At 45.9% G+C, this 11940-nt stretch overlaps 1 protein-coding gene across 1 annotated transcript; it reads left to right on the top strand.

Moving 5' to 3' along the window:
- The first annotated feature begins 5353 nt into the window (after positions 1–5353).
- On the top strand, positions 5354–7114 carry LOC133924082 (F-box protein At5g50450-like). The gene is made up of 3 exons (XM_062369457.1): positions 5354–5851; positions 5939–6101; positions 6193–7114. Exons 1-3 carry the CDS (start codon positions 5625–5627, stop codon positions 6970–6972), a joined length of 1170 nt encoding a protein of 389 aa, XP_062225441.1. The 5' UTR covers positions 5354–5624; the 3' UTR covers positions 6973–7114.
- The last annotated feature ends 4826 nt before the right edge of the window (positions 7115–11940 follow it).

Raw genomic sequence — 11940 nt, 5'->3', positions numbered from 1 at the left:
TAGAAAGCTTAATGACCACTGCTACAGAAAATATCATCACTGCCGGTTTCAAACTGACATCGCTGCTGGTTTTGGAACCGACAGTAAAAATCAACAGTAATAAAGTTATCACTACTGATTTGTGTTATGAACTAACAGTAATAGTCGGTCCCAAATCTGATATTTTTGGAACCGAAAAAATAATTTTTTTCATTCAACGAACCCCCCACGGCTTTGCTTTTGTAACGAACTCTTAGCGGCTTGTGTAGGAGTCGAACCCGCGAATATAGAAAATTATGCGCGCACACAGTTTGTGTGAGCCAAACCCATGATATTACCTATCACGTGAAGCTTTCTTACCATGTCACATCATGGTATTAGTTGATAGCTATGAGGTAATTTATTGTTTGACTTTTCATTTTCAAATGAAAATATTATCAACTATAGATCTCGTAGAGAGCTATAATTGTCATATAAAATTTGTCCTTATCGAACTCCATACAAAAAAGTTATAAATTTCCAAAACAAGATATCTACCATTATCACTGCTGGTTCAAAACAAAAATCAGCGGAGATACTCTCTCCACTATTACTGTCGTTTCATAACATTAATCGGAAGTAAAAAAATTATTTTCACTATCAGTTCATATCAAGGACCGACAATAATAGTATCAGTGGCGGTTTTTTATACGAACTCCTAATGATAATTATTTTCACTGCTAGTTCTTTTACGGATAGACTTTTAGTGTAGTTTGTTGATAAGAACCGGAAGTAATATACTATCACTGTCGATTATATCCGAACCCGTAGTGATAGGGGATAAGGAAGGATGTTTTTTGGTAGTGGACACGTATCCGAAGAAATCAAATACAAGAATTGGAGGAAGTGTATTAAAGAAAAACACGGAGCACGTAATTTATTTTAGTAGATCCAGATTACTACTAATAATTAAAGGAACTAAAGGCGTTCAGACTTTAAGTGTATGTCTGTTGTGTGGCACTTGTGTCTCTAGACGTGAGATCGGAGATACATTCACGTGTTGCATGCATGCGTGTATATCTTTCTTATAATAAAAAAAATAAAATTAATTAGAGTCTCTCTTGCAAAAGGGTTAATATGCTAGCATGAAGATAAATATTTGAGACTTAATTTGGTAGCATGACAATAATTAGAACTATATGAGGCAAGTCACTACGTAAAAATATGAAAATTGCTATGAAAAATATATAGTACATATATATGTATTCCGGGAAAAAGACTGGCTTAAGTGATAAGGTGCCATACTATGGTCACGAGCTCAGTTATTACTAATAACCTATAAGGGCACTTTTTTGGGGGAGAATAAGTTCACAGGATTTGCAAAAAAAAAAAGTTCAATATATACCAGCAAAAACAGGTTTCTGCATTCCAAAGCTAGTGACACCAAAATAGTGGCCTACAACCCGTAAGTAGAGGTCGGAACTAAGAACAAGGAAATGCATACGTTCATTCCTATCCACAACAATATAATAAAAGTGAAGACGACATCTGAACATTTTCGTTGTCATATATACAAACATATATGGCCGGCCAGGTAGGTCAGTTCATTTATTTTTAAGAAACAAATTAAATATTGGAATGATTGCCTTTGGACAGTTCTAGAAAAGAGAAAGAAGACATGATCGATGGATCCGCACAGTACGCGGAAGTAATAGCCAAGAAACATTTTAGGGCTTGTGATCGATCGGTTACCTTTCACCAGTGAGGGTTGATTCTTGCGGGCCTAACATTCATGCATGGCTCGATCGAGCGTGCAGTGCCAACAAAATGATGAGAAATCAACCTTATCATGTGTATGGGAACATCTTTGCCTTTCTACAACTTTGAGAATGTTACAAGTTTAATCGATGCCTTCGTTTCAAAATATGGACCATATTGCATAGTTTTATACACTACTATGGAACATCTATCAATGTCGGTCAAAAACTGTCATCACTGCCGATTATAGAACTGGCAATGAAATAGCGGCAATGATAACTATAAATTATCACAATTAGCTTATGAACCAGTAGCGATAATAATTATCACTACCGGATCAAACTGAGAACCGGTAGTGATAATCCAACTATCTCTGTCAGTTTAAGCTGAAAACTAGCAGTAATAATCTATTCATATGTGTAAAAATACTCTATCATAAACTCTTTAGTATGAGAATCAGCCTAAGTTTGATCTTAAACTGATAATCCTTCTGTATTTGTAAAAATACTCTATTAAGAACTCTTCAGCATGAGGATCTATCTCAAGTTTGAGATAGAAGAACCCATGCCGAAATGTTCCTGGTATAGTATCTTATACTTATATCTAAATATATATTCACAGTGCTAATAGTAAGCATAAATGAATGGCAAAACACAATCCATCTTCGACATATTTGTGTTTTTTTGCCATTCATTTAGATCTGCATATTTCCACAATCATGTTCACATGATATTCATGTGCGCAGTGGAGATACCTATCTAAATCTACATTCGCAGTGGAGACGAGAGAGGAGATGGGGGGAGCAGAGATGAGGTGATTTGTGGGAGAGGAGATGAGTAGACGGGAAAGGCGCATAGCCGTGTGGGTTGCTTGGGAGATGGAGAGGTGGCTTGAAGTTCAGCGCAGAGGACGAGTCAAAGTGCAGTGCGGAGGATGAGTTGAAGCTCGACACAGAGAGAGAAATGATGTGGCTACGGCTTGAAGCTCAGTGGATGGCGAGGTGGCAACAGTTGAGTGGACGGCGAGGACGCGTTAAAGCTGGGCATAAGGAACAGAGGGCAACCGCTATGGAGACAATAACCATCGCTCCACTACGATCGCATTTGTCCCTCAAGAGCGGCTTCAAGAGAGCGAAAGGAGATGGGGGAGTCTGTGAGAGACGAGTTCTATTTATAGAAGTATTATCATTACTGGTTTAGATTACAAACCGGTAGTGATAGCTGTCGGTTCATCTTCATCAATTATTAAAGGCATATTTTTTTATGCACGTCTTTTAAAAACCGACAATGATAAAAATTATCACTGATGGTTTAAAATACGAAACGACAGAGATAAATAGTATCATTACCGGTTATTAAAGGTACATCCTTTTATACCGTCAATGATACCTTATCGCTACCGATTATTTCTAAATTGATAGTGAAAATGGAGCAGAGATGACTCTTCCTATAGTAGTGACAATAAGCTAAAAACAGAAGTTGCTTCGGCACCTAGAACGTATTCAGGATTTAGTTCAAATTCAAATTAAATTATATTCTGCGCATTTGGACGGCTAACAACGCATAGAAGACCCAAGGAGGGCGCAAAAAGGCCAGGAAACCTGAGGATTCAGCGAGCGAAAGATCACCGAAGAGCCGAGGCAAGGTTAGGAAGCCTCGCTTGACCACTCCATTTCCAGAACAATTACGGCCGTCAATTAATCTCTTCTACGTCTGGTCCAAATCTAAAAGAGCCTCCTGCCCCTGCAAACGTAACTGCCATCCTCTCACTTCACCGCTAGTTTTTCCAGTGCCATCTTCTAATCCACGAATTTACCTTCCTCTGCCGTTACCTTTTCTTGCAAGGTTGGTTTTTTCCTTTTCCAAGACGATGAACTCCCCATGTGAAAAAGGCATGCCACAAATACCTGGCAGTAATGCATTTCTTCGAAGAAATATCTGGCGGTGATGAATGACGTTTTGTAATCCTTGACCACGTTTTGCTAGCTGTTTAATTTCAGTAATTGCTTACTAATTCTGAATATCTTTTTCTTTTCTTTGGCAGTGCCACATTAGTTTCTAAGGTCTAGCCGGTACTTCATACGGACTTTTCTCCATGTGAGTGAGAAATTCCTTCTAATGTTGACTAATGACTAATGCACGCATTGAAAGCTATCACTTAATACAGTAGATAACTACATGTATAACGTGGAAGACTGCTACCCTAAAATATTGCAAGAAATAATCACGTGTGCTTATAGGATGTTCTTTTACTTTCTTCGCCTCCTTGAGCAAATGTTAGGTGAAAATGTGAATCCGGTGAAAAACTATGTGAAAACGAAACTTGAAGCTCTAAAGAAAAGGAATATTGGCGTAGGATATGACATGTTTCAACAAAATTTACAGAGCAATGCTTTTAAAAAAATATATATACAGACCAACTCTGGTTTTTTGCTATATATCCTGCGAATGCTATCAGGTTTCATCCTCGATTGTTGCAAAGACGAACACTCATGAATTCTACTACATCTGTTTTTTTCCCTTCAAAATGTGAAACTTTGAGCATGGAGTTCTCTCTAATTTCGCATTCTCACCGGGTACAATTGCGCCCTACTTATTTAGCATAGAAGTTAAGAATTTGAAAACTAACTATATACACCATATTAGTGAAAACTGTGTACAGCTGCCGTGATAAACCAAAAAAAAGAAGAAGTCCAATCCCAACTGTCTAATACACAGGCCATAGTCGTCTCTGCTGGATGTTTCACAAAAAAGAGAGAGAATAAGTTGATGATTTAAACACATCATAAACCATCAGATCAAGCAACTTAAAAAGGGTGATATGAAATAACATGTGGTCCAGGACATTTTCCCTTTTAGCATTAACCATGTAATCTCTCAATAAATAATTAGCTTTTGATTCCGGCCAAACCACGCATTTAATTTCTCAAATTCAGGGGATTTTCAGCAAGCTCACATGCATGCATGTGAAACCCCTCCTCTGAAAGCAATGCATACAAAACTCATGGAGTCACCAGGTTAGTTAATTAATCAAATCTCACCATTTTTAATGCAAATGAAGCAACCATTTCCTTGTAACCAAAACCATCACCGGTAGACTTTATGGAAGGGCACCAAATTAGCCAGCCAAATCTTCGATTGTTAGCAAGATATCAATCAAGCAAGCTTTTGTCGTGCCTGCCAACCCCAGTCGGCACAAATCAGATCCAGCCCCTAGCTACAATCTGCATGCCATGTTGGTTCCATGCCACTCAAAACGTCGAAACCATCTCACCCAGCAAGATATCCATGTCACCAACCCAGTCTATGCGTTACCAAACCAAGAGGACAAAGGAACAAATCAAGCAAACAACCCAAGCAAAGCAAAGCCAAGGATGCAAATTGCAAAGGGGAAAAAAGGCTGCCAAAGATAGCACACTAACCACAATCATGAATGGCCCTGCCCCACCACTCGTCTCTCTCTCTCTCTCTCTCTAAAATTGAGGGAAACGAAAGAAAAGAAAAATGTAGCAAAAGGTAAGGAGAGAGAAAGAGGGAAAGCTGAGGAGAGAGAATGGGAAAGAGGTCATGAGAGAGAGAGAAGGGTGGGAGTATCAAGAAAGGGTGAGGCTTTGCATCCAAGCGTGCTCCCTCTCAAGCAACCCCTCCTCCGGTCAGCCTCCCTGTTGACCGCGCCACCCCCGTCGCAACGGAACGGCCACCTCTCCTCTCTTGCTCTCTCCTCGCAGCCACGCACCCCACGACCCTGTCCTACACTCCTGCTCCTATATATAATTCTCCTCCTCTCCCTTCCTCGCCATTACGGACACGGCCACGCACACACCCTCTTTCTCTCTCTCCTCACCAAAGGACTGCAACTGCTCACGGCTCGCCACAAAAGAACGTACGGACAACGCATCCAGGGAGGCTATGAGGACGAGGCGCGGCGCGTGCTACCCCTGCCACTCGGCAGCGGCGGGCGAGGGGCCAGAGGTGCACCGCCGGAAGAGGCGCCGGACGGCGGCCGGCGCTCCCGCGGGGTTCGGTGTCCTCGGAGACATGTTTGAGGAGCTCCCTGACGATCTTGTGGTGTCCATACTGGCCGACGTCGCGGCGTCCGCCGGCTCGCCAGCCGACCTCGCCGGCGCCATGCTCACGTACGTCATGTTGTTCGGTTGCGTGAACTGAGAAATCGTTGGCGGGATGGAGTTCTTACGGGGACTTGTTTGGATGTGTGCCTGCAGGTGCAAGCGATTCAGGGAACTTGGGCAGAGCAGGGTGGTGCTCGCCAGGGCGTCGCCGCGGTGCGTCGCCGTGCCGGCAAAAGCCTGGTCGGACGAGGCTCACCGGTTCTTGCAGCGCTGTGCGGATGCCGGCAACCTCGAAGCCTGCTACCTCCTTGGCATGGTAACAACACGAAACATTGATACGAGAATCTTGCTGTCTCCTTTGCGTTGTGTCCCTTGGCGATCGTGCTGATCGAGCTCATGCGTCACAGATCCGGTTCTACTGCCTGGGGAGCCGTGGGTCCGGGGCGGCGCTGATGGCGGCGGCGGCAGTGGGCGGCCACCGGGAGGCGCTGTATTCGCTGGCCGTCATCCAGTTCAACGGCAGCGGCGGCAGCAAGGACGACCGCGACCTCCGCGCGGGCGCGGCGCTGTGTGCGCGCGCGGCGTCGCTGGGCCACGTGGACGCGCTCCGCGAGCTTGGGCACTGCCTTCAAGACGGCTACGGCGTGCTCCGCTCCGTGCTGGACGGGCGCCGCCTCCTCATCCAGGCCAACGCCCGCGAGCTTGCCGCCGCGGTCACTGCGTCGGCCTCGCTGCTCCGCGCCGGCACCGGAAACAACGGAGGCAAGGCGTCGCGGCGCCACTCGTGCCTGCTCAGCGACTTCGGGTGCCGCGCTGCGGCCGCGGCGGCGGGCGAGACGCACGCGGCCAACCGGTTCCTGGTGGACTGGTTCGCGTCGCGGCCTCTAGCAGCCTCCGCCGTCGGAGCTGTGGCCGGGACCCCCTCAGCGGCGGAAGACGACGGCGCCGGCGCCGGCGACCTGCGGCTGTGCTCGCACGCGCTGTGCGGGCGCCCGGAGACGCGGCGGCACGAGTTCCGGCGGTGTTCGGTGTGCGGCGTGGTGAACTACTGCTCGCGCGCGTGCCAGGCGCTGCACTGGAAGATGGCGCACAAGGCGGAGTGCACGCCCATGGAAAGGTGGCTCGACGCCGCCGCCAACGCCAATGCCGCTGCGGGGGACGTCGCCGTGGCAGCCCCGGCGCCGTGACGCCCTGTGCCTGCGTCAGTTTTTCATGTCACCTAGCGACATCAGTTTTTACCCTCCCCGGCCCGCGTCCGGCCGTTCTTTTCTTCCTCTCGTTTTCGGCCCGCTTCTGTACATGGTTTGGCTGGCATGCCGAGGTACTCTACACGTGAAATTTTTTCACCGTTGGTCCGTGACAAAACCTAAATCTGGAGTAACCTCCACAACTCGTTCTGGCTTGTACTTGTGTTCGCCGAGACCCATGCCGTTCCGCTTCCTTTCTCGTGCTTGCCATGCCTGCGCTTTCTGTTGCAAAAGGCAGGGCGAGAAAATGCCAACGCCCATCACGCCCACGATCGAAAGAAACACGACGACCAAAGCCGTTTCAACCCGTCTGGAAGTGGAACAAAACTCCACGCCCACGGACCTGAGTGCCGACGTGCGCCGGCGAGGGGCCTGCCGAAATATCTTTGCCGTTGGTGGAGGAGGGCACGTCCGGGTGTGGACATGCTAGTGGGGATCAAAGGATTTGAGCTCCATGCCTGTTCGCGGCAGTGTTTCTTGGCTTAGTCGTGTTGGATGGGGACCGGTGGCGGGGACGTCTGCGCCCGCTGCGAGAGACAAATGGATGGGTAGACAGACAGATGCCGGGCTACGTACGGCCGGCTTGCCTGATTCTCTATACTTGCTTGCCCCTCCACAGATCCGCGACGTCGACGTGCGCGTGCGTTTGGAGATGGGAGAAATGCGCTTGTGCCAACTTGTAGCAGGAAAAACTGTTCTCACTTCACATCAAACGTGGTGTGCGTACGTGCTTAGGCTATCTCTAACAGCTTTTCTTCGGAGATGAAAATTTTATTATGGAGAAATTTTCGTTTTTTTCAATGCTCTAACGATTTTTCTTCACGGTTCTCATCACGAAAGAATTTCTAAGATCATTCTTTTTAGACGGAGTTTTCTTTACAATTCTCTCGAAAGGTAGCTGTTAGAGATGAGAGAAAATAAAGAGAATAAAAATAAAAAAAAGAATCGAAAAAGATACAAAATGAAAGGAATACAGTTGTCAGCGTCAAACTCAAAACCTGACTGAGCGCCTCGCAAAAAAGGAAACAAAAAACAGAGAGAGCGAGAGAGACTCGGGACAGGAATTGAGCGCCGGACCATTCGCTATCCGCAGCTCGTGCACAGCAGCAGCTGCTCCGCTTACTAGAACTAACTATAAAAGGCAAGGCATGCAGCAGCTGCTGGAACACGCTGTTTAACGTCCGTATATACGTCCACCCCTCGCCCATCCTTCCCCAACAAGAACGCGCCCATCGGCTTTCTGCCCATGCCTGTTTAAGTGAGCAGGGGCCAGAGCCATACCAAAGCACAGTGAGCTCTGATCCATCGGCACATGGAGCGAGCAAGCGAGCGATCCATCCATCGTGCGTGGTTGATTCGCCGGTTGCTGCGGCTGCAGGCTGGCACGCCACAGCTGCGGGTTGATGGGGTACGGTTGTTTCGTTTTTTTTTTTTTGGGAAAGGAGGCAGGAGATATGCTCATATATTAAAAAAGCAAGAGCAAAAACAAATAAACAACAATATGTGATGGGAAACAGGGGCGAGGTCTCAGCCTAGAAAAAGAAAAACGCTAGTCCGAATCTAAAAGGCGAGGACCTAGTTTTTCCAAATAAATTTGTTAAGAGTAAGCACCTATGAATTGTACATTGTATGTCGATTTTGCCAAGTACTCCCCCAAAGCATCAAGCGCCCAAACATACCGTTGTTTCGTATCGTTAAAACAAAATCCGTTGGTTGTAACTACTTATCCGTCTGTTAGAGTTAGACCCCTGTTTGGGTCCGGTAGCTAGTTACTTGACAACTTGCATTGCATGTGTAGCAAATCAAGAGCCTACAATTCACAAGTCATAAAAAGAAGAGCCTACAAGTCAGGCGCAAGGAGTACGATTGCATCATGTTGCGAAGCACGCAATAGACGTGCGGCGCGCGGCGCATTCGATACTGCTTTCTGATAGCGCAAGACTCACAGAACTCTGAAATGCTACGACACAGATCCGCCTAACTTAAAAGTTCTCTGAATGCATGGTCACCGGCGCATCAATTTCTCGACGTCGGCTCAATCGATCAGCTGGATCACGGACACGCGCCCGCTCCCTGCCTTGCGACACAACACGTCCGTGTCACCTTACCTCAGTTAAGCCATCACCGGCCACCTCCCTCTGCTTCCAGATCCTCCTTGTCCGGCACGTCGGGTGGGCTACTTTTTCTTCCCTCCCTTCCTTTGGCAATAGCGAAGTTGCCGGGTGGCCGCTAGCTTGGGGCAGGGACCGATCGAATCGAATGAAGCCGAACAAACCGGCATGGGCATGCTCATTTGGGCAGGGACTCCTACTATACCCGGTGTCCTCTCACACCCCTAATCGAACAGCTTGATTTAAATCAGATTTCGATATCTATATCAGATTTTAAGTTATATTTTATATATTTAATTTTTTTTATCAAATTAGATACCAAAATCTGAGACGATTTCTAACAAACGTGTTCGTATCTAGTAAGTATCTAGTAATAATGGAGATGAGCAATAATGGATGACGCCAACAAGGAATGCAAACCGCGCACTGATACCATAGCCGCCCTGACTTTTCATGCTCTGAAGCAACCGATTGATCGGTCCATCTGTGTGCTTTTCAGCTCTTTAGGGGTTGGAAAATGATTAATCTGGGCCCTTGGATGAGTTGCAGCTACGGGCCGAACTCCTGTTAATTTTTACGGGATCATTAGTGCATTTTATAGGTTTTCTGAAAACGGTTCCAGCGGCTGGTTTCTGACGTACGTTTTTCTGCTTATTGTAAAGTCGACGTATACCTGAAGCGAACGTATGTAGTTACTTAGCAGCTTTCCCTATCGTAGTGTCGTCACTCTGAACAGCGTGGTGCATGCATACCACATAATCTTGACCATTAACCCGGTATAATATATATCAATAATGCACGGATCCGTCTAGACTTTGGCCATAGACGTTTAAATCAGCTATAGTTTGATGAGTCTGACTTTGCCATAATCCATTTGTGTAGCCCAAACCTTGCCACAACACACCGTCACAAAATCCAACCGGATTCTGCAGTCCCTCCCTGCTTCGGAACCAGGCTGCCGGCGGCGGGACTCATGCCTTACCCGTGCTATTTATTATGACATGTGGATACATGATTTTTTAGCTATTTATTCTTATTATGATTCGTGTTAGAGAGATAGGTGAAAAAAATTATATAGTATGTGAGAGAATCAACAGATGTATAAATATCAAGTGGGAGGGATGAATGTACGAGATAAGTAGCGCATTTGCAAAGGCATGCAAAGTTTCATTTCCTAGGTCAGAAACATAACGTGTCTTGCGAGTGCATACGCACGTTTCTGTTGTGATTGAGCAAAGGACCCAACGAAATGGGGCACCCGTGTCCTGCATGCATGCGACGGTGGCATGCAATGTAGGCCTGGAAAGCAACCCTTGCATATTAGTGGCATGTCTGGCATCCAGATGGCACCCGACTGGTGACCCCTAGCTTGCTGGGCCACCCATGGTACAAAATGATCCAATTCCATCAGAGGAAGGCATCGAATAAGAAAGACACAAACTGACTTCTCTCTTCGGTTTCTCTCCTCTACTGTGTATCTTCCACCTCTGGATCTTCTCTTCCTTCCTTCTAGAACCTTCCTCTATTTTTCTAGCTTCCTTCTCTAGCAGGGTTGCTAACAACGGGTATCAGAGCCCCCTTCCTGAGTGGCCACCATGACAGATGAAGATTGTGCCCTTCTCCTCGCCGAGATCAGGAAGTTGCGTGAGTGGATCGACATCGTAATTGTAGAGATCGGTGACATCCTAAGAGGGGGGGTGAATTAGGACACTTAAAACTATTTCAGCTCCAAAAACAACATAAGATAAACCTATATTAATTTATATCTAAATGTGCTCTAGATTTATTTAGTGTGTCTACTCCACCGATCAAAGCGCTTGAAACCTATCTAAAAAGTTAATTGCAAGTAAATAAATATAGAAACGTAAATAAGGTAGAGAGAGTAAACTCGGCACAAGGATTTTTTCCTGTGGTATCAATAGTATGAATGCCACCCCTAGTTCACGTTGGAGCTCCACAAAGGATATGCTCCCGGTCGGCACCCGATCATGGCCTTTGAGCCACCAAGTCACAAAGACAAAGCCTCCACCTGGATGAGCCACCAAGCCACCAAGGCAAGGTCTCACCACTAGCATATTTTCCGGTTCCTCGCTGCCGTGATAACTTCGGAGTTTGAGCCACAAAGGCAAGGGTCTCCGCGTCCCTACACAATCGCCTTACCACCACTCCACACCAAGTCGGAGCGTCAACAAGTTTGCCGGCGAGTCACCAAGACTCTAAGGTGCTGGCGTACCAAGAGGTACACTATTGGATCACTCCTTGATCCACTCTCTAGGCAGCAATCACCTAGCAACTCACTCTCTAGGCTGCAATCTTCCCCTTTTTGTAATGAATGACAACACAACCAAAGCGAGTGACAAATGATTCCAAATGTAAAGATCATAAATGAGCATAAAATCTTACCACATTGCTTGGATGCATGTTCTTACTACTTAGTCCTCGTTTGTTGTGGCTCCCCTTTCTCCATTGCCACTTTCTTCCTTGATTTGACCTAAGCAAGAGCTTCTCCCTCTTTGTTAACCTTCATATATCCTGCACTTGCTACAAATCTCCTCTCATTGTTCATCTTGCATAACTTGCTTTGGTCGTCAAATTTCTCCCCCTTTATCAACAATCTTTCAAAAAGACTATATGCATGTGTTAAATTTAAAGGAAAAACATTAGAGCAGATGGGAAAGACCTTCACAAATCATGATCCAATTAAAAATTATACCAATTATAGGATTAAAAACACATGGATCATAATTCATGAAACATATAATTTAGTATAAACTCCCCCTATATGTGTTCATACATA

This window comes from Phragmites australis, chromosome 7, assembly GCF_958298935.1.
Source record: "Phragmites australis chromosome 7, lpPhrAust1.1, whole genome shotgun sequence".
Lineage (NCBI taxonomy): Eukaryota > Viridiplantae > Streptophyta > Magnoliopsida > Poales > Poaceae > Phragmites > Phragmites australis.
The sequence above is the reverse complement of the archived record's forward strand: the minus strand, read 5'-3'. Positions and strand labels throughout refer to the sequence as shown.

Coding starts and splice junctions, on each gene's coding strand:
- LOC133924082 (XM_062369457.1), top strand. CDS start 5,625: ATGAGGACGAGGCGCGGCGCGTGCTACCCCTGCCACTCGGCAGCGGCG. Junction 5,852..5,938: donor CTCGCCGGCGCCATGCTCAC/GTACGTCATGTT, acceptor GTGTGCCTGCAG/GTGCAAGCGATTCAGGGAAC. Junction 6,102..6,192: donor CCTGCTACCTCCTTGGCATG/GTAACAACACGA, acceptor CATGCGTCACAG/ATCCGGTTCTACTGCCTGGG.